The 23,600-nt window shown below is 40.2% G+C and overlaps 1 protein-coding gene across 1 annotated transcript; it reads right to left on the bottom strand.

Annotated features, from left to right (window-relative positions):
- Positions 1 to 1,795: 1,795 nt before the first annotated feature.
- Positions 1,796 to 23,369, bottom strand: KL (klotho). Its single transcript, XM_058185493.1, has 5 exons — positions 22,614 to 23,369; positions 10,209 to 10,719; positions 8,246 to 8,511; positions 6,587 to 7,703; positions 1,796 to 5,690 (listed from the first exon to the last, which is right to left on the bottom strand). The coding sequence occupies exons 1-5, from the start codon at positions 23,367 to 23,369 to the stop codon at positions 5,296 to 5,298; spliced, it is 3,045 nt and encodes a 1,014-aa protein (XP_058041476.1). The 3' UTR covers positions 1,796 to 5,295.
- Between the last annotated feature and the right edge of the window lie 231 nt (positions 23,370 to 23,600).

Raw genomic sequence — 23,600 nt, 5'->3', positions numbered from 1 at the left:
ATCCTTTTGTGCCATAGTTTTTAAGTGAACCACCACTGTTGTGTCTGCGCCCCCCAAGCTGGCCCTGCTGCCAGAAAGTGACTTGGAAAGTGAGGGGGAAGGGCCGTCAGGACTTACCTCAGGAGCACCGGCTCCCCTGGCTCAGCTCCAGGAGCCAGAAGCAGGCCAGGTGGAAGAAATAGTGAGGCTTCCATCCCCTGACTCTTCCCCCCCCAGGCCACGCCTGCAGTCCCAGCTGACAGCAATCAGGCTTGGTTGAATCCTAGGGTTCGTAGGCAGGAGAGGAGGGAACAACAGAAGCAAGGGTGGGCAGGCCTAGGAAGTGCTGAGTCATGGAGCCACACCCCACAGGATATAAAAGGCAGCAAGAGCTGGTGTGTCTCTTTGTAATAGGCAAATCCACTGATTAACTAGAGCTGAAGTTTGTGACTCACCAGCCTCATGAAGATAACGAGGGCTCTTGGCAGACGCTGGCTCTTTTGCTGCCAGAGCTGATAGTGCCGGCTAATTAAGCCATCATTCGGACGGAGGCGGAGGAGGACAGAACCAGTTGTTATGTTAGTAACACAGTTGTTAAGTGAATCTGGCTTCCACTTTGACTTTGCTTGTCAGAAGATTGCAAAATAGTAATAGCAACAGCACTTAGACTTCTATACCGCTTCATAGTGCTTTACAGCCCTCTCTAAGTGATTTACAGTCAGCATATTGTCCCCAACAATCTGGATCTTCAGTTTACTGACCTTGGAAGAATGAAGGGCTGAGTCAACCTTGAGCCAGTGAGGATTGAACTGCTGGCAGTTGGCAGTCAACAGAAACAGCCTGCAGTACTGCATTCTAACCACTACACCACCACGGCTCTTTAATCGCATCATCCCACACTACAACCATCATAAATGTAAGTCAGCTTCCAAATGATTGAATTTTGATCACATGACCATGGGGATGTCACAAAGGCTGTGTGAAAAAGGTCATAAGTCACTTTTTTCAATGCGGTTATAACACTGAATGGTTACTAAATGAACTGTTGTAAGTCAAGGACCATCTATATTCATTTTTATCTCTTAAAGATGCCATTTTCTTTCTAAAAACAACTTTATTTCTCCCAACTGCAATATTAGTATTTTGGCAGGGCAGAATGCGTAGAGTAACTTTATCTCTCTGTCATCAATTCTAGCTTTACATCTATATTTATGATTTGCTCACAGAAAAACGCTCTCATTTATTCTCATTTTTTTGCCCTTATAAACCAGAAGATCCCCCATTCAGATCAGAGGTAAAGTGGGCTACAGTATTAAATCCTACTGGATCTAATTCAGGGAGGCCTTTTTAAGGAAATTCAGTATTATACTGTAAACTGAGCTATAGATTTATGTATTGCTCAAATCCAAACTGCTGTCTAAAATTTATCTTAATTTTCCTGGCCTTCTAGAATATTTCAAAATATATATTTGAATAGAACCTTCAACCTATATGAAATTTCCCATCATTTACCATCTTTTAAGGGGTCCTGCTATATGTTTAACTTTCCAGAGAAATTAAATTCATGACGATGCAGGATCAAACTGATTAGGACTTTCAAGCATTAAAATTTCAGATCAGGACACACTTCACCTAGCCTTTGAAATTCTTCATATAAGACTATCAATTCCTACATATTTTATATTAAACATATGCAAAAATTAAAACTAGCTGAATCAAAAATAGTAAATAAACAAATTGTTTTTAAAAAGATATGGAACCACTGAAATAAAGCAATGTAATTCAATTTATTAGATAATAAATAAAACAAATATTTGGTTCAGTTTGCAAATATATTCTCTGCTACTATTCATTCCATAAAATACAGTAAGATGAAGATAATTGGAATTTTCTAATATGACTGCACAGTCATATCACATTCATAGGTTTCAGGAAAGTAGAAATAATATACAGGTTATTTGTAGGAGATGACCAGGTTAAACCCGAGGGAGGGGTCAAACTCATCATCAGTCATTGAGTCCCTGCGCACCTACAAAAGATTTAAGTCCAGTCCACTTTGAATTTCTGTCTATACTTAATTCCCACAAATTTCCCTTGACCATTAATAATTCAGATTCTTGTAGAGAGCTTAAACTTGCAATAAATCTTTATACTCATTTGATTTCCCCAGTGCTTGACATTATTAGAACGATTAAAAAGGAACATGAATGAAGTAGAATTTTCAGAGCAGAGTCAGCAACAATGGATGGTGATTGCAAAACTATTCAGCTTATGACTTTACACTTTTTATACATTTTTTATAGTAGACTATTTGTACAAGATACATTCACAGTGAATTCACAGTTGCTAAATAAATAATAGGGGGGAAATAGTGTGCAATTTAAAATTGGGAAATAATGGGTTTATGAACCCAGACAATAACATCTCAGTTGTCCTTGTTTTTCCATTAAATAACCATTTTTCTACTCACCAAAGTGTAATTTAAATAGAAGTTTTCAAACGTTTTTTAATAGCGAAGATAGATGGACACTGTTTACATAGATTAAAATCCATCTAGTGATAATTTTAGCATTGTAACAAGAATTCTCATCTAGCAGAACAAAACCAATGGGTTGTCCATCCGTCCCCATGCTACAGAAATGTACATATACACAAATTATCATTTACAGTGTAATCACAACGTATTTTATTATAGAATCCAGTTCACCACTTGCTATTATTGGGTGCAGTTCTTCAATAGCCTGGATCACTATTCCCTGATTTAAGAGACAAAAAACATATTGTTATACCCAAACTCTTCTGTCTTGCATACTCAATACTGAAAGGTATTATTTTAAGATTCTGTTTTATTCTATTTTTGCATTGGATTTGTGCTTTTTTTAATTGTTTGTATTTAATTATTACTTTTGGAAATTATAATGATGTTTTAGATTATATGTGTAATGTTTCTATTTTATTTTTATTTTTGTATTTGTATTATGAACTATTGCATGCTGGATTGGTCAAGAATGAAAAGAATAGAAATATATATAAATATCTAAATATATTGTATTCAGAAAACATACTTTATGCAATCTCCTCACAGAGTACAATAGCCACACTTTAGAATCCCCAAACACAATGAAATATGGGAAATGTATTATGCCATGCAAGAGGCAAAGAACAGTCTTATCACTGCTTCTTTGTTAAATACTTCATCACATAGAATTTTTATATGTTACATATAAAAGAGAAAATGCATTTAACAGGATTATTTGAAGTATCTGGTACTAAGAATGTTCAAAACTGGCAAAACCTATTTTTTAATATAGTTGTTAAGGCATCATGTTAGAAACTGAGACACTGTGAGTTCTAGTCCTGCCTTACAAACAAAACCCTCAACTCAGGGACCCTCAGTCAGTCATTCTCTCCACCCATAGGACTCACCCCTAGGAAAGAGGCAATGGCAAAACACTTCTGACCTGGCAGTCTCTCAGAATTGGACAGATTGAGCAGAAGGGAGAAAGAAGTCAACAGCAGCAAAAATGGGGTGGGGGTGGGGGAGAGAGGTGGGGCAGAAAAAAATCTAAAGTGTGCTTTTACAAAATGGAATACACAAAGCGTTATGGGCACTTGTAACAATCACATGCATGTTTATTTGGCCAATGTCCTCTGGAATTTAAATCATTGTAAAATTGTTTATTATTGCAGTCTGTAATTAGAGTACAGCGATTTTTGCCAACCAAGTTGAGAATTTGGGGAGTCAACAGTAAATTAGCAAGTGTCAATTGGAGAAAGGTTGGATGAGCACATGCTATCTATCATCTCTATCTATCCATATCTAATCATGTATTTATCTATATCTGTCTGTCTGTCTGTCTGTCTACCACAGAGTGACTGCAGATGAGAGTAAAGATTGCATCAAATGCAAATGGGAAAAAATGAACTTTAAAAAGAGAAAAGCTAGGAATGATTTAAAACTTTTGGTTGCTAGTTCCACTTTCTTCCTTTCAAGGCTCATTTCAAGGGAATGATCAGGGCAGGACTTCCATTATTTTACCTGAAAATATCCAATCTTGCAGTTACTGTCTGACTAATATTGCTTTCACAGCTTACCAGTTTTCTTATTTATTCCGGCCCTATTTACAGCTTTCCTATGTAAGATCCAATAAAACAGATTCTTTCACTAGTGTGAGCAACATCAGCAAGTAAAAAGAGGACAAGCTGCAAAATTACCCTGTCTGCCTCTTTCTACACAAATAAATTAACTGAAGATTCTGCAGAAATCTGATACTTCAGACATTCGTATACAATTTTCTCTTTTATAGGAAAATTTAGTTGAGCACCTTCACAATTGCTTATCAATTCACAGATGATGAAAATGCAGTTTTCAGATGAGAGGTTTTTTGCCTTTAGGATTCTTACTTGCAGGCTGGATTTTTTTTTTTTAGGTTGAGTTTCCATTTTAAGAATCAGCAAGAACAGTTATTGACTTAACATTTATCCATCTAATACAGTATTATTTGTACGTACTGAAAATTGAGCCTTTTAGGCCAAATACTATATACATGGACTGAATATGCGCCCTTTTGCTTAAAAATCAGAGGCACTATCCCTGAGCTCTTAAAGTCTAAGACTGTATAAGGTGTTAATTTTATCCTGAGAACTCAATAGCCAGGTGTTTATTATTAAAAATATAACATATCTAAATTAATAGCTTCATCAGTCTAATTTTAAACCTCCAGCTAAAAAAGGCTATCGTGGTGACTAAATAGATACATAATCAAGAAACAATAGGAAAGCTACAACAGTTATGAAAATAAAATCCTACTTCCTAGAACAGGAACTAAAATTAGCTCATTAAAAAAACTAAGCATGTTCATGCACAAAGAAGGTGAATCCAGTTTTGGAGTATAAAACAGGAAATAGAAAAGAGGGGAGAAGAAGCGTGTGTATTGAAAGAAAGCATCACTGACAGCATACTGAACAAGCAGTCCTTCCCTCAGCATTTGAACAAGTTATTCATTTCAAATCTCCTCCTCACCAAGAGACCATCTGCTCAAAGAGATCTCCATCAGCATGGTGCAGATGAACAATGACATGGGGATCTTTCTAATTATGCAAGGATGGGCAATGTTCTGCTCCACCCTTGATGAATCAAAGCGACTGTTGGAGAAGAGAGATGGAATTAATATTAAGGAACTAAAAGTCAAAATACTAACACCAATCCCAAGAGGAATCACACAAACTCCATGGACATGATTCACCTATAGGCTTAGAAAATCACAGCATTAGATGGCCTACACAGTGCAACAGTAATCACAGCCTACTGCATAATTATTTCCAGACTTTTCCAAGTAACAAAGGTGAAAGGCGGCACAGAACTGGATAGGGGTATTTTGATCGTCTCTCAATCTTCTTGGAGTAGTAAGCCATCAGAAATATAATAACAATGAAAGCAAAGAATATGAATGACATAAACACCAATACAAATTTTCTGGGTTGCAAAGATTCACATTCTAGGCAACGAAGAAGCTCTTTGGGGCAGAGCTGGTCTTGGCTTTCTGAGCCAGGAGAGTTATTGTCTATTATCTGCCTATAGTACATCAGCGAAGGTTTTGCCTCATATTTGCCTGCCACGTAATTGTAGAGGCCATATGATCTGGAATCCCCTCGGTCACTGAAAGAATAGACAAAATATCCATGGAGATTAACATCATCCAAGGTGTAAGCTAAAAAAAACACACACACAGAAAAGAACAGAAGAACAAAAAATTAGTGATGAATTTGTTTTAGCAGCAATCTTACTTGTACATTAGTATACATTTTTTAACTACTGAGTTTGTAATCCACCAAATGTCATGACCAATACAAAAGTGTGATGAATTTGTTAAATTCATCACTTTTCAAATGTGAAGTTTCCTATGCCTACTTTTGTATTAAAATAAAAATATCAAAATGTAATCACATTCAAACAACTCACCTTTCCTCTCTATTCTTATTTTATTTTTACGTTATCCTTGCATAGGAAAAAATATTTTTTAAAACTTTCCTGGCCATTAAAAGCAACAGATTAAAAGACATACTACATCACAGGAACAGAAGATAAAGCAATATACAGTTTTTTAAATGTCACTGTGGTATAACTTTGGAAGGAGAAAAGATGATAGGATGACAGACCAGTAAAAATATGCACAAGAGTTTGCAAATGCAGCCAAAAAAAAGACCCCTAAAAGCTAACTGCATGGATAAAATAGATACTTTAGAGTCAATGGTTTCATAGTAAAAAAAAAAGTTGTTTTTCTATTTTTTCTCAGACACAAACATTTTCACCCTGCTGTGTATTTGCAAAAACTAAATTTTCAGTAGATCTTGCTATTCTTTGGTTCCAAAGACCCAATTGTTATACCAAGCATGTGATCCTAGAAAACATGTTTGGTTTAAGGACTTGCAGACAGAGGCTGTTTGTACCAGGAATTCCTTGCCTAGCCTTCAAGCCATTGTACACCCTTAGTTTTTATTTACTTTATAATCTTAAACCACGGTGCTAGTACATATTTCTCTGTCTTTCCCGTGCAGCAAAACACATGGTTATTAAAGAATTAATGTTTTTTCACAAGATTCTTACCTTTTAAGGCTTCGTTAATATAATTCTCCAGGTAATGTATCCTTAACTTGTCATAAGACTGATGCTTCTGATCATCGATTCCACTGGCTAAGATATAAATTGGGATATTGCCATATTTATGTTTAATCCAATTGAGAAGCTTCCGTAGTCCCCAGGGCACCACTGGAGTTTGGCTGGGTGATTCCAGCCAAGTTGAATCTTTTACCATTTGGATACCAAGAAGGGGATCATACTTTTTTGGAATGTCTTTTTCATAACTGACAAGAGTTGTGGTATAGTGACTCAGAGCAAAAAAATCGAAGGAGCCATATATTAGATTCCTTTCCTCTGCTGAGAAATAAGGTAACTGAGAATTATAAAAACCTAGATCATTTTTTTGGCGAAGCAACTGTTGCATCACTTCTGGATAATTGCCAGACCCAAAAATTGGCTCTGCCAGCCAGCCAATGCCAAATTCCAAAGCTCGCCTGGCTGCTTCCTCACCCTTTTTTGAAAAGGGGCTGGCAGGCTCAAACCAGTCAGCATGTAAGGCAATTGATATTTTACCGTTTTGAATCTTTCTGAATTTTTTATCATACAAGTGCCATGCTTTGGCATGAGCTTTCAAGAGATTATGTGCAGCTTTGTATGTCAGGTTCTCCACATTGGGCTCATTCATGGTGATCCAAAATTTGACATGATGTCCAAAGTTTTTAAAACAGAACTGAGCATACTCAACAAAAGCTTCCACAGTATGTTGGCTCTCCCATCCTCCTTTGTTGGCCAGTGAAAAAGGGAGCCCTTGATTCGTAGCTCTAGGTTGCCACAAAGCAACTACGGGAGTGATATTAACTTTGATCAGTTCATTGACAATACACTGATAATAAAATAGAAGTGTTTGGTTTACATTTGTCTCATTGCCAAGAGGGAGGATCAAAGGCCACACTAGTGAAAAATGAAAGTGTGTGATATGCATTTTTTGAAGTAAAGAAATCTGGAGTCTGACATGAGAAAAATCAACACAGTGAGGCTTGCGTTTCAGAACACCACTTCCATCAATTTTGAGGAGATTCTTGGTTTGGTGAAGACTCCATATATAAATATTAGGGTCAATAAACTGAGATCGTTTTGCATCTGTCTAGAAACAAAGAGGGAGAAAGGAATTAAATCTGTCACAAAGAGAAAAAGCAACCAACAAATTAATATTATCACAAAGGCAACTGAAAATGGTATCTTTTTTTTTTTGCAAATGTATGACCATCTCTGAATTTATTCCATATTTCTGCCAACATATCTATTTGTAAGAAAATGTTATACTGTCCATTGGTTTATTTATTTATTTATTATTTATCAAATTTCTATACCACTCATCACACTTAATGTGACTTGGGCGGTTTACAAATACAAGCATGTGGGTTCCTTAGGAGGAAACAAAATTTCCCTGTACAGTAGGGAAATAACAAAAGCTGAAAGGTAATAAATTTTGTAGTTGATCACTAGATGTGTATAGATATTTCCCATATGAAACAGAGAGAGATGTGTTATTTATGAAGAGCTTTATCAGAGAACTCCATCAAATTGGTACAATTATAAAATGCTTGTATTGAATCAGACAAAATCATCATCTATTAGCACTAAAGAAAGATTAGAAAATCTCATTTGGTTTCTCAATTGTCTTACCTGAAGAAAGTTTTCTGTGACCCCCCAAACAAAATTACAGGGGAACGTTCCTTTAAAAGGTTGGGTTTCTGGTGTTGGGAGGAAACCATTGTCTTGAACCAGCTTTTGGTAAAACAAACCTGAAGATTTCATTATCATTTTTTTATCCTGGCTTTGAAAGTCAATATAAAATAAGCCCCGTCGAACATAGCCTCTGAACCATTCAAAGCCATCCATGAGGGACCAAACTGTATACCCCATCACAGCAACTCCATCATATCTGATAGCTGAAGAATAAACAATAAATACAGAACTAATTTCTCTGTTCATTAAACACTGTGCACTTCTAAACAGTTACATCTGTTTTGCAGTAAAGACTTTGCTTAATAGAGCCTTCTAGAAGATTTTAGAGTTGCAGTTCAAAAACAGCTGGAGGGTTAAATAGGCTAGAACAAAAAAGAAAGAAAGAAACAGAATAGAAGCAAATTTGATGGGCTGGCAGAAACCAACAAAAGAAATACTGAATTCAAAATATGGGTAGGCTTTATTACAATAATATCACTTCAACAATGGCTGGGTGATACTAAGAAAATGATGTAAGTCGTTAGTATGGAAATTATTCAAGACATCAAAAACAGAGATGCAATATATGCAGACATGGTTTTCCAACCTTTTTAAATATAGGCTCTTTTCTTGCAATCCACCTACTATAATATCTAAAATGCACACAAAGTAGTGTGCATATGTGTATCTTGTCTGTTTTATTATAAGTTTGCAAGATATAAACTGTGAAAGTAAACAAGTGTTAACTGAATTTAGAATTATAAATGTACAATTTAGCAAAAGCTACAAAAATTAATACAACCTGACACCAGTGCATAGTAAACTCAATTTTCCACAGGGAAATGATATAGTTCAGCTGTTATTTGAAAATAAAAATTAATTTTTCCTCCTGATGCATTTACCATTGAGTTCATTTTCAAAGAAGTATAAATAGGTATATTTGTAACAGATATACAGTTGCATATTTAGTCTTACTGAGTCTTCATTGATATATTGCAATACAATTTTGAAAGAAACCCCTGAAGTTGGTGTGGCAAGAGTTGACTGACTCTCTGCCTATTTTTTTTTCACTGAGAAATGAGCAATGAAACATCTGAGATTAACAAAATTTGGTCCGGTTGTGATGATTCAACCTTTTAAGTAATATCAGTTCATGTCCAGAAAATGTTTTTGCAATGATAAATGATAAATGGTAAATCTTTTCTTTTTGGAACAAGATTGTAATCTCATCCAATCAAGATTTCTCACATTCAAATATTTCCCCTCATGTATGGAACTTTCAGGGACGTGGAGGTTTAGTGACTAAAATGCTGAGCTTGTTGATCAAAAGGTCGGCAGTTTAGCGGTTCAAATCCCTAGTGCCGCGTAACAGGGTGAGCTCCCATTACTTGTCCCAGCTTCTGCCAACCCAGCAGTTCGAAAGCACATATAAAATGCAATAGAAAAATAGGGACCACCTTTGGTGGGAAGGTAACAGCGTTCCCTGCGCCTTTGGCGTTTAGTCATGCTGGCCACATGACCACGGAGGCATCTTCGGACAGCGCTGGCTCTTCAGGTTTGAAACGGAGATTAGCACAGCCCCCTAGAGTTGGGTACGACTAGCACATATGTGCGAGGGGAACCTTTACCTTTATCTTATGGAACTTTCCAAGAAATTCAACTTATATGGCCTTTCAGTTGTAATCTTGCCATATTTTTCCCGTATCTCCTTTCATACCATATTTTCTTTACTAAGAAAATAACATATTAAGAAAGAAAAAAGGAAAACAACTACATACTGCTTAAGCCTTCTGTATGGAAATACCTGTTCATTAATGTAATAAATAGAATTCATTTAATTGACATAAGAAAAATGCTTCGCTTAAACATTGTAAGTGACTTAATTAATGTATCCTGACCAGAATGTCAAAGGCAACCTTACCTTTTAATGTGTCCAGTATGAAATTTTTAAGGTAATACATATAATTGGCATCATCTATCGTCATACTTCCAGAAACATACCAACCGTTTTCCACAATGAAGATCTGTGATGGATTATATTCCCTGCTTATCCAGTAAAGTAGCTGCCTCAGGTTCAGTGTTTGCTGCTGCTGGAACAGCATGTCTTTATCCACACGAGTAAAACTTAATGTGGCTCCAAAAGAAAGAGCAAAGAAATCAGCTGTTCCTCTGACTAAGTTCTTTTCTGCATCAGTGAATTCTGGTAATGTCAAGGAAAGGTAACGTTTCATGCTCTGAGGGTAGTCTCCATCAGTAAATATAGGCTTAGCAAACCAGCCCAGCACAAAGTCGAGAGATTTCTGACAATTCTTTATATCCTTTTCGGTCATGTTTTGAGGTTTTATCCAGTGAGAGCTTAAAGCAATTGATACTTGACCTTTTTGAGTAGGACGAAAATTTTCATTATAAAGATGCCACACTTTGGCATGGGCCTATAGAAAAGACAGAAATACAATAGTGAACCAATGTTTCTGTAGCTGTTAATATTCTTATATTTTATTTATATGGTCAAACAGAATTATGTTAGTCACGAATCAACAATTGAGGCCATGGCGATGTTTAAGTGAGCACAGCAAAATGAATGGCGTCTATGACTTTAAAAGCTAGGTGGGAATTGGGGGAAAATACCAGCCTTATTCTGCTAACATGAACAGAAAAGTTCACCATGACTTTGAATCTTGGCCTGAAATATTTCATCCATCTCTACTGAACTGTAACAGGGTCAAAGCAAGCCCTCAGCCCATAGCACCCATTTGAAATGATGTAATGGCCAACAACAAAATTAAAAATAACAAATCACTTGGCAGCAAACTTTCTACACACAGGATTAAACAAAAAAAGAGCTATGCAGACAAAAGCTGTAAATAACAACTAAAAACAAACACATCATAACTAAACAATGACACCCGCAATTAAAGTGTTCCAAATTCAATATCAGAATCAATTACTAGGCCAAATGGCTCTTACTTCAATTCATATTCTTATTTATATTCATACTCATACTCTTTTTCTTCTAACATTTTCTGCCTTTTGAATGTTATTTACTCCAAGAGAGTAAACTGAAGGTTACCATAACAGAACTGCAAACATCTGGTCAACTACTGAAAGAAATGACTATCCATCCATCCATCCCTGTCTTTCTGCCTTTCTGCCTTCCTGTCTGTCTGTTTATTTATCTATTTATAAAATTATTGGCTGTCTATCTTACACAAGGTAACTCTGAGTGGCTTACAATCAGAAATCTATCTATCGATATTCATTAAAATATAAATATGTTAAAACCAATAGTTAAACTATAATTACAGATGGGGAAGGTAGGGGCAGAATGGGGGGAAGTGGGATCTGTTGTTACTCAATTAACCATTTCCATTGTGCTGTTCCTGCTTTGGGGCCCTTACAAAAAGCCAGGTCTTTAGGCCCTTACAAAAAGATAGGAGGGTTGAGGCCAACTTTACATCAGAGGACAACATGTTCCAAAGGGCAGGAACAACAGCAGAGGAGGCTGTCTCCTGGACCCCACCAGTTTGAATAATCAGACTGACAGGACCCACAGCATGCCTCCTCTGCCTGTAGTTTCCCTACCATCTTCTGCTCATCCAGATTCTTGCAATCAAGATGCTCAAGCCCTAATATGCACAAAAACCTCTAGTAAAAAGGCCAACAAAAAATAATGTCCCAGGTACATTTCCAGGTTTATCAGGCATTAGTGAAAGTGAAAAGACAAAAATAATATGCAGTTCAAATTATTATATTAATATTTAAAATCTTATAGGCTCAAGACTCAGACGCTGCTGTAAATTCCTTCAAATCACAAGGTAAATGTGTTTTGGGGCCTGGAAGGGTTGCTTCTCTATCACTGCCTCAACCCTTTAGAACTCCTTCTCCACCAAGGTCTGGATGACCACTACCCTTGTCATATTTGACAAAGCAGTTAAAACTGCTTTGTAAACCAAAAGGTTTATAAACCTTTTACTAATGAGCTACTGGTTTGTAAACTATCCTTAACGTAATTTATGTACCCAAACAGTTGTGACTTCTTCAGCAAAATGTTGTTAACCAAAATCATGACTTAGCATGTGTGAACTAGCTATTTCTCTAATCTGTCTTAATATCTGTTTTACGGTCCTCTTCAAGAAATTAAGAAGTGTGATTAGTTTCAATACAAACTCAGCATACCGTTAATAGCAATGATGAATGAATTTTGGATGCATGTGACATTAATCAGTAAGAAAAAACTAAGGACACTGTCCAAAGAATGAAATCTAACTAGCTGACTTTACTTTCTATAATTTTTTTTAAAAATTAAATATAAACTGATGTTTTCACAAATTGAATCATGTCTGTCTCTCAACTGCAAAGGAACAATTTGTGCATGAGAAAACACAAAAGAATAACTGGCGTCTATTGAGACAAACTGATGAAGGAAGATCAGAATTAAATAATACTGACAATTTATACCTCATTCCAGGGTTGAAATCTACATTTTTTTGCTACCTACTCTGTGGGTGTGGCTTGGTGGGTGGGTGGGTGTGTCCTGTGACTGAGTGGGCGTGGCCAACTCAATGTCACTCACAGCCATGCCCACTCAGTCATAACCCCCCCCACCAAGCCACGCCCACAGAACCCAGTAGGGAAAAAAATTCTTTTCCCTTTCCCTCGCCACCTGTTCTCCCTTCACCTAGGCCCCGGAGCTGCCACCTGCCTCAACGGGGTCGGGGAATGTACCATTCCCCAACTCCGACCTTTCTCCAGAGCTGCTGCCCACTCACCGCCCGCTCGCCACCTGCTCGCCCTTCGCCTTTGGTCAGGGGCCCAGGGACGCCCCATTCCCTGAGGCCCCGGAGTCGCCCCCTGCTCGCCACTTCCTCAACCGGGTCGGGGAATGCACCATTCCCCGACACCAGCCTTGTCCCGGAGCCGCCACCCGCTCTTCCTTCGTCACGAGGCATATACTTACTTTCTTCCAGTGGCTGGCTGCCGGGAAAGGCAAGCATCCAAAAGTTACCGGAGTTTCTCTCCTTGAATATGCCGCCTTGTTCTATGCACTGGCTGCACAAGCGCACACCCAACCTGCCGCTGATAAATAAATGAAATAAAAGGGTGTGCGCTTGCGCAGTTGGTGCATGGAAAACGCAGCAATGGCCATGGCAGATTCAAGGAGAGGGACTCTAACTTTTGGACTCTTGCCTTTCCTGGCAGCCAGCCGCTGGAAGAAAGTAAGTATATGCTGCGTGGCGAAGGAAGAGTGGGCGGCTCCAGGACAAGGCTGGTGTCGGGGAATGGTGCATTCCCCGACCCAGTTGAGGCAGGCGGCAAGCAGAGGGTGGTTCCGGGGTCTCAGGGGAATGAGGTATCCCTGGGCCCTGACCAAAGGTGAAGGACGAACAGGCGGCGAGCGGGCAGCAAGTGGGCGAAGGAAGAGTGGGTGGCGGCTCCGGGAAAGGCCAGAGTCGGGGAATGGTGCATTCCCTGACCCGGTTGGGGAAGGCGGCAGCTCCGGGGCCTCGGGGAATGGGCCCCGGCCCCTGACCCAAGGGCGAGTAGGTGGCAAGCTGCCTTCCCGGTGTTCCAGTGTTGCGAAGGCTGGACTGAGGGCCGTGGAGTGGTTCGGGGGCGTGGCCAGCCAGCGATCGCTACCGGATTGGCGAACCAGAACCAAACTCCGCTACCTACTCGCCCGATCCGGTCCGATCCAGTAGCATTTCACCCCTGCCTCATTCCACCAATAACAAACTAAACAGAACATATTAAATTTTTGACAAATCACAGAACTATTATTTATAGGTTGTATACATAGGTTGTATTATACTTGTATCTTTGTGAAAATTTCTCTGCATTTTGGATTCATCATCATCCTCAAACCCAAAAATCACAAGTTCATTGTTCTCTTTTTTTTCAGGAAACAGAAAATGTAGTTTCCACTCACCAATAAATGTAATTATTGTATTGACCTATCTCTAATAAAAAGTATCAGCAAATTTTCTTATCATGTGGGAAATTTATAACAGCTAATATAGTAGATTAAAAAACTGGCACAATTTACTGAAAACAAAAATAGAAAATATTATGAACATGCAAAATAACTGGGAGAGTGGGGGGGAAGGAAAAAAGTTACCAGAGAGGCAAGTTGAAAAGGTGAAAATGTCAAAGTGACATTCAGGATGTGTAGGAGAAGACCAGGCTGTGCTGAAAGGTGGGGTTAAACATGTCATCTTGTTGGAGTTGTAATGTTGCCACAAGAGCACTTCTGTGAATTCTGTTTAGCCCTCTGTGAATTCTGTTAACCTTTATTTAGAGCAAATTTAGCTTTGACCCTTAGTTGATTAGATTCTTGTGTATCTGTGCATTGAACTCAACAAATGCTCTTGGTTATTTACATCTGACAAGATGTGACAGACAACAAATAAGAAGCATGAGGAAGAACTCTTGTGGCAAGAACTTATTTCAGAAATTAAAAAAGACAATTCCCTTATTCTTAACAACTCTTGCCTTAATGGCAGTGGGGATCAAAGATATGTTCCCATTGAACATAAAAGGGAAGGGACATAAACAGAAGGATCAAGGCTAGACTGGGAAATCAAAAATGAACCCTGGATGAAGGCAATGTTAAAACAGTCCTGCACTGTTGCCTTATAAATAGATCCATGAGATCAATGGGAGGTGAAGTCTACCCAAAGAGACTTTATTGTTGAACTTCCCTTTCTCTTCCTGAAACACTCTACCGAATGTCTCTTAAGAGAATCCTCATAATCCTTCCAGATTTAAGGAATACACAAGAGGAAAGTGGAATTTGTTGTACTGAATTCTGTTTGGCAGGGGGGCAGAGATCGACCGCAAGGTGCCTCATGTGTTGGGTGCCACAGGGGTCGGTTCTCTCGCCTCTCCTGTTCAACATCTATATGAAGCCGCTGGGCGAGGTCATCAGTGGTTTTGGGGTGAGATACCAGCTGTACGCTGATGACACTCAGCTGTACATTTCCACCCCTGACCACCCCAACGAAGCTGTCGAAGTGTTGTCCCGGTGTCTGGAGGCCGTGCGGGTCTGGATGGGGAGAAACAGGCTCAAACTCAACCCCTCCAAGACGGAGTGGCTGTGGATGCCGGCATCCCGGTACAGTCAGCTGCAACCGCTGCTGATTGTTGGGGGCAAGTCATTGGCCCCAATGGAGAGGGTGCGCAATTTAGGCATTCTCCTGGATGGGCGGTTGTCTTTTGAGGAACACCTGATGACTGTCTCCAGGAGAGCTTTTTACCAGGTACGCCTGGTTCGCCAGTTGCGCCCCTTCCTAGACCGGGATTCCCTATGCACAGTCACTCATGCCCTCGTCACTTCTCTCCTGGACTACTGTAATGCTCTCTACATGGGGCTTCCCTTGAAGAGCACCTGGAGGCTCCAGTTGGTCCAGAATGCGGCTGCGCGGGTGATAGAGGGAGCCACTCGTGGCTCTCATATAACACCCCTCCTGCGCAAGCTGCACTGGCTGCCTGTAGTCTTCCGGATGCACTTCAAGGTGTTGGTTACCACCTTTAAAGCGCTCCATGGCTTAGGACCGGGATACTTACGGGACCGTCTTCTGGTACCACTTGCCTCCCACCGACCGGTGCACTCCTATAGAGAGGGTCTCCTCAGGGTACCGTCAGCCAAACAATGTCGGCTGGCAACCCCCAGGGCGAGAGCCTTCTCTGTGGGGGAACCTGCCCTCTGGAATGAGCTTCCCCCAGGACTTCGTCAACTTCCCGACCTCCGGACCTTCCGCCATGACCTGAAGACGTATTTATTCTTCCGCGCAGGACTGGCATAAAATGGGTTTTATTAGGATTTTAATGGGGGTTTTATGATGCTATGTATTTTATATTTGAATTATCAGCCAAATTAAATAAGTTTTTATAATTCTGATTTTATTGTATTGTATTTATGATTGTTATTTTTATCTGGCTGTAAACCGCCCTGAGTCCTTCGGGAGAAGGGCGGGATAGAAATTAAATTATTATTATTATTATTATTATTATTATTATTATTATTATTATTATTATTATTATTATTATTATTATTATTATTATTATTCTGCTGGCATGAGAACCCAACTAAATATGCAGGTAGTTTTCACTTAATGACAGGTCCCTTAGCAATCAAAATTATGACAGACCCATCAAAAATTATGTACAACTGGTTCCAGGGTTTCAACAGCTGTATAAACAATCTGTAGTCACCTAACCGTATTTTGGGCACTCGACAGGTTTGGTGTTCCATTACCTCAATTTGGTGACTTTTTTTGTTGGCTTCCAGTAAAATATACCCATAGGAATACATGGATTTGTTTAATGACTGGAGCATGGCATTCACTTAACAACTGCCACAAAAGTCATAAAATTGGGTCCAGTCATGTGGGGGCCTCGACTTACAATCACTTATGACGTAAGTTCCTGGCTCCATTAGTCTTCCTTTGTACCTACATTCATTTTGTGATAAGCCTGAGTGAGGGTCAGTGTAGCTAGTTCTTACTGATAGGCATTTGTATCATAATTTTAAGCAAAAGTTTTTCACCTATCCATTTTTTTAACTAAAGATGTCATTGTTATAATATATTTATGTGAAGAACTTGTCACTGTTCAGTGCACAAGACAAGGTGCGGAATTGTTTAACTCAGTTTCATTTCACTGATTAAGGCACATTAATCAAGCCTTACGGCTGAAAAGCTACAAGAAACAGAAGATGAGTAATTAATCTAATATCTAATGCAATAAACAAATTGTAACCCCAGTTTATAAGAATTATATGGCCCAAATTATACACAATGCCAAGGCCTTGCAAATAAAACTGATGAAGTGATAACAAAAAATGAAGGTGTTAGATTTATTGACATAATTCTTTTTTTTTTTTTAGAAAATGCAATAAGTTGTTTTTATCTCTGTACCTGATCAATTTAATATTATTGTGAACATTGCATGCAACCATCTTTGCTACAACATCCTTATTCGTAAACTCTCCAAACCAAAGATAGGATCATTTTAGCTATTTTTAATTACTTAATTAATTAATTGCATTAATTACTGTAGTGACTTTTAATAATGTTAAATATATTAGTTCCACATTCTTTTTTGAAAAAAAATATTTTGCTTCACTTTTAACTGCTACATGCAAAATTTTGAAGAAATCATTGTTTACAGTTTTAAATGATGAAATAGCCTACACAATCGTTTCTGATTTTATATTCTTCTTAATAGAAACATCTACTGAAAATTGTGATATTGTGCTGGTTTTGATAGAGACACTAATACAAATTACTCATATCTACTTTGGATGCTGGAGTTAATATAGATTCTACACTGTAGGTGTCATTAATATCCCACTGTCACAATTGCACAATTATTTCAACAATTGATGCAATAAGATGTTTGGCTAGGGAGTACTCTTGATTCTTACTGTTGGTGACTTGTAAACAACTATAAAACTGTACATGCATAAAAACTTTAATCTTATCAAATCCTTCAAATCATAAAACAAATTAAGACTGCCACATTATATACCAGGGGTGTCAAACTCAACTCCTAAGCAACTCCTGCGGGATGCTTAGATCTGGCCCATGGGGCTGCCCTGGAAACAGGGAAAGACCAGCCTGCGGTGCCTCTAGCAGGAAAAATGGACCTCGGGAGGCTACACACGGCCCTCCCGAGCTCCATTTTCATTGGCAGAGGGCTGAAGGAGGATCCTCCCAACTCCACCCGGGCCACCACTTATGCCTCCAACATGAGTCATGTCGAACTGGCCAAGCCCAGTCTGGCCATGAGCTTCCCCACCAGGTCATACACAACCCTGATGAGGCCCTCAATGAAATTGAGTTTGACACCCCTGTTATACACCATTGTGGAGTGATATCGAAATAAATAAAATCGAAATAAATAAATATGTCCTCCTGGATGAAAAAGATTTGACTGACTGCCAATAAGTCAGTGTCAAACCATACAGATTAGTTTTTCCCAGGAAGGATTTACTTCCAAGTAATTAAGCATATAGAAGGATTATATAGTTATTTAAAGGTAGTCCTTGACTTGCAACCATTTGTTTAGCGACTGTCTGAAGTTACAATGGCACTAAAAAAAGTGACTTATGATGGGTCCTCACATTTATAACTACAGTATTCCCATGGTCACATGACCAAAATTTGGGTGCTTGGCAACTGATTTGTATTTATTGCAGTGTCCCGGAATCACAAAATCACCATTTTAACCCTATTAAATTCATGAACTAGATAACAGGCCTAAACTAGTCCTTTTGTCCCTTTATCCTGGGTTTAGCACTGAACCTCCCGCTGGACTACTGTAACACTCTCTACATGGGGCTCCTCTTGAAGAGCACCCGGAGGCTTCAGCTGGTCCAGAATGCAGTTGCATGGGTGATAGAGGGAGAAAGTCGAGGGTCCAATATAACACCACTCCTGCGTAGGCTGCACTGGTTTCCGGTGATCTTCCGGGTGCAATTCAAGGTATTGGTTACCACCTTTAAAGCGCTTCATGGCATGGGACCTGGCTTTTTACGGGACCGCCTACTGCTACCGACGGCCTCCCAGCGACCAGTGCGCTCCCACAGAGTGGGCCTCCCCGGGGTACCGTCGGCTAGACAATGTCGGCTGGTGACCCCCAGTGGGAGTGCCTTCTCTGTGGGGGTTCCAACCCTCTGGAATGAATTACCACCAGGTATTCGCCAACTCCCTGATCTCCGGACTTTCCGACGTGAGCTGAAAACATGGCTGTTTCATCGCGCAGGACTGGCCTGATAGTTTTAATTGGGAATTTTAAATGGGTTTTAAGGAGTTAGCCTAAATTTAAATATTTCATTTTAAATTATTTTAATGTTTGTAATATTGTTTTTTATATGGCTGTAAACAGCCCTGAGTCCTTCGGGAGAAGGCCAGTCTAGAAATTTAAATAAACAAACAAACAAACAAACAAACAAACAAACAAACAAATAAACAAACCCTATTAAATTCATGAACTAGATAACAGGCCTAAACTAGTCTTTTTGTCCCTTTATCCTGGGTTTAGCACTGAACCTCCCGCTGGACTACTGTAACACTCTCTACATGGGGCTCCCCTTGAAGAGCACCCAGAGGCTTCAGCTGGTCCAGAATGCAGCTGCGCGGGTGATAGAGGGAGCAAGTCGAGGCTCCCATATAACACCACTCCTGCGTAGGCTACACTGGCTTCCGGTGATCTTCCGGGTGCAATTCAAGGTATTGGTTACCACCTTTAAAGCGCTTCATGGCATGGGACCTGGTTATTTACGGGACTGCCTACTGCGACCGACGGCCTCCCAGCGACCAGTGCGCTCTCACAGAGTGGGCCTCCTTGGGGTACCGTCGGCTAGACAATGTCGGCAGGTGACCCCCAGGGGGAGGGCCTTCTCTCTGGGGGCTCCAACCCTCTGGAACGAATTACCACCTGGTATTCGCCAACTCCCTGATCTCCGGATTTTCCGACACGAGCTGAAAACATGGTTGTTTCATCGCGCAGGACTGGCCTGATAGTTTTAATTGGGAATTTTAAATGGGTTTTAAGGAGTAGCCTAAATTTAAATATTTCATTTTAAATTATTTTAATGTTTGTATATTGTTTTTTATATGGCTGTAAACAGCCCTGAGTCCTTCGGGAGAAGGGCAGTCTAGAAATTTAAATAAATAAATAAAATAAACAAACAAACAAACAAACTCTATTAAATTCAGGGACTAGATAACACACCTAAATTAGTTCCTTTTAATACGTCTGTGCATTTCACATTTCTATTGGACTGAAAAAAACAGTGAACCCTCTATAACCGTGATGGCGAACCTATGGCACATGTACCAGACATGGCACGCAGTACCCTCTCTGATGGCACATAAGCCATTGCCGCAGTTCAGCTGTGTATATGTGCATGCGTCCCGCTGGCCAGCTGGTTTTCAGGTATCTGCCGTGCATGCATGGGGGTGGGTCACGTGCTTAGAGGCACACATGCATGCGCAGGAGGTGGAGCACATGTGGGGGGCATGCATGCATATGCAGGGGGGTGGAGCGTGTACAGGGGCCTTGTGCACATTACATTTTGGGTGCACATTCTTTGGCCACTCAATCCAGAAAAGGTTAACCATCACTGCTCTATAATTTGATTTTTTTATTTAATACCAGTCGGAATAATTTATTGCACTAGTTTCAATAGCTTTAATATGTTATCACTATTATGACGTCTTTTGTTTGAATAGTTTAATCAGCCATTTCACATATACGGTAATCTATTTGTTCTTGCACTTTGTTTAGTTTTCATAGTCCACTCAGTGCTAACTTCTGCTATTTTAATGTGTTTATCTAATATCCTTACATTGTAATATACTTTTAGCCACAAGTAGAATGTATCTTATTAAAAGTTCTGTTAACTTTTTACATTTGACAGTTCATTGTAAATTCAGACATCCTTAAAATATTTAAAGGTCTTTTTAAAAAGTCCATGTCAAAAGGGCAACACTTATTATTAATTGGAGTTTATAAAATAGTTTCTAACAACTATTTATCATTTGAGGACTGCCATTTCAAAAAAGTGGGCATGTTCAAGCCATGTTTTATCTAAAGCATGCCCTCAAACCTTTCTAAAAATGAAAAAAAATGATTCTTTTTCATCATGTTGGTTTTTTAAAAATATAGCTTTTTTAAAAAAAAACCTGTGTCTACTGTATCTTTATATATACATATAGATTGGTAGATGGCAAACAGAAGTGATTAACAATATTAAAATGTTAAATTAAGATGTTGCACTAAGATAAAAAAAGTCAAAGAAAAATCAGATAATTACTGCATGGTTGTAGATTGAGAACATTATTGCTAACGGGGTAAATTTCATTCAACAGAGTGGAATCTATTTGCACTATATACAATGAAACATATCTTTCAAGCAAGCCAACTAGGCTTTCACTAAACTCAAGCATTTTTCCCTAATGAATTATGTCCAACTTTAGTGTTGAAAACTTCTCTTCTGGCCTGATACTTTTTAAAAATTCAGCTTTCTGATCTTTGTTTCAGAGATGCAGGAATGTCAGAGAAGTTCATGGGAACACAAGGTGGTCCTTTACAACAAGGTTTCTCAACCTCTTGCAGGTTTAAGAAGTTGGGAGTTGTACTTGCATCTTAAACCTGCCAAGATTGAGAAACACTGGTGTAGAGAATGCGACCACTAACACTTTTTGTAACTGTTACATACCTTCATGTTGATAAGTGAGTGAAGATTACTAATAAAATCCTATTAGATTACTTCAGGATAACTTATGATTTGTTTTCATTACCAAGTGGATTAAATAATAGGAAAGTGTCTCATTTCTATTCATACTAGCGAGACAAACCCAGGTGAAGCAAGGTTTTCAATATTCTATTATGTTATATATCTGCTCATTCCCATTTGAAGTTTTCTGTCAAATGGCAATTTACTCAAATGTTCATTTGCTGCAAATCTTAGCATTTGAGTTTAAATCTACAGCTGGAGCAACTCTTGAAATATTGCCATAATCTAGTAACATTAAACTGTAATAATTTAATGTTTAATCTGCCTCAAGACTGTTTAATTGCTGCCAAGGTCTAACAGTTTAACTCTATATTAGCTGGGAGTAAAACCCCACCAAAGCAAACTGGAAATTGCTTCTGAGTACAATGGCACAGGAATGGAATATTAACCAGAACAGGCCTGCTCTAAGATAAAGATCAATCTTCAGTCAACTTGGTGGCCTCCACAACTATCCGAATTCAACTCCTCACCGCTCTCAGCCAGCCTGAGTAACAAGGCGCACTGGATGGAAATACAGGAATCCAGGTAAATGTCTGTAGCAGGAGTGTCCAAACTTGGCAACTTTAAAACTTGTGAACTTCAACTCCCAGAATCCTCAGCCAGAAAATTCTGGGATTGAAGTCCACAAGTCTTAAAGTTGCCAAGTTTGGACACTCCTGGTCTATGGAGATTCTCAGCCATCCCGGTCATGGTTGTCCCAAAGATGCTTTTTTCAAGAGGCAACCAGACTTTCTGGTTTTTCTTTGAAGACTTTTCACTTCTCATCCAAGAAACTGAAAAAGCTTCTTGGATGAGAAGCGAAACATCTTCAAAGAAAAACCAGAAAGTCCAGTCGCCTCTTGAAAAAATGCACTTTTGGGACAGGGAATCCGGGTACTTCTCAAGGAGATCATTAATTATCCTGGATAAAAGTCAGCATCTGGCCAGCTACTTTGGACAAGCGCTCAATGAAACAAAGCTTAGCAAAGAACAGCATTAAGGCCCACAGAAGCTGAGAGGATCCTTTCTGTACTCCATCCTTACCTTCAGGAGGTTGTGCGCCACTTTGTAGCCCACCTTCCGCCCGCCTCGCACCCCCGGGGCCAGCCTGCCCGTGGCGTAGCCGTGCCACGCCACGAGGTAAGGATTGTCGATGGTGAGCCAGAAGCGCACGTGGCGGCCAAAGTGCTGGAAACACAGCCGGGCGTAGTCCACGAAAAATTCGACGACAATCGGGTTCTCCCAGCCGCCGTAAAGGTCCTGCAGGGTCTGCGGCAGGTCCCAGTGGTAGAGGGTGACCACGGGTTCGATGCCCCGCTGCCGCAGGCCGGAGAGCAGGCGCGCATAGTAGCGCAAGCCGGCGAGATTGGCGGGCGCCGTGCCGTTAGGTAGGAGGCGCGCCCAGGCCAGCGAGAAGCGGTAGTGGGAGACCGCCAAGGCGCTCAGGCCGTCCAGGTCGCGCTCGACGTGGTCGTAGCTGCCGCTGGCCGAGTCCCAGGAAGGCAGGTCGGCCGGGTTTCTAAAAGGCGCCGCGGAGCGGTGCGTGGAGGTGTCCAGCACCGAAGGCCCTTTGCCGTCCCGGTTCCAGGCGCCTTCCACCTGATACGCCGCGCTCCCGGCCCCCCAAAGGAAGCCCCGAGGGAACGTGTCGTAGAGAAAGAGCGCGTCGTCCGGGAAAGGCAGGCGGGCGAAGCGAGACCAAGTGGCCTCGCCCTGGCCGGGCTTTCCAGCTAGCGGGCGGCAAAGGAACATTATTCCCAGGACGAGGAACGGCAGCCCCGACGTCGCGGCGGGAATCATTCCGCTGGCGGGGAGACGTCCAGGAACAGATGCGGGTGAGAAGAGACGGTGCCTGCCGGCTGCCTTCTCTCCCGCCGTCCGCTCCCCGCCCCGCCCCCCCGCCGGCAACCCCAGTTTATTCCTTGCTTTGCCCTGCCCGCGGAGCTATTAATAATTACCTGGGACCGCGCCGAGAGCGGGTGGGGGGGGGGGTTCTCCTCCTCCATGGAAAAAAAGGAGCGGGGAGGTTAA

The sequence above is a fragment of the Ahaetulla prasina genome, chromosome 5 (assembly GCF_028640845.1).
Source record: "Ahaetulla prasina isolate Xishuangbanna chromosome 5, ASM2864084v1, whole genome shotgun sequence".
NCBI classification, from domain to species: Eukaryota; Metazoa; Chordata; class Lepidosauria; order Squamata; family Colubridae; genus Ahaetulla; species Ahaetulla prasina.
Note: the sequence above shows the minus strand (reverse complement) of the source record. Positions and strands in the feature narration are given on the sequence as shown.

What these genes read in the sequence shown, in the direction of transcription:
- KL (XM_058185493.1), bottom strand. Translation starts at nt 23,369, where the DNA reads ATGATTCCCGCCGCGACGTCGGGGCTGCCGTTCCTCGTCCTGGGAATA. An exon ending in CATACTGGACACATTAAAAG is followed by an intron (nt 8,512 to 10,208) that starts GTAAGGTTGCCT and finishes TTTATTCTTCAG; the next exon opens with CTATCAGATATGATGGAGTT. An exon ending in TATTAACGAAGCCTTAAAAG is followed by an intron (nt 5,691 to 6,586) that starts GTAAGAATCTTG and finishes TGTTTTTTTTAG; the next exon opens with CTTACACCTTGGATGATGTT.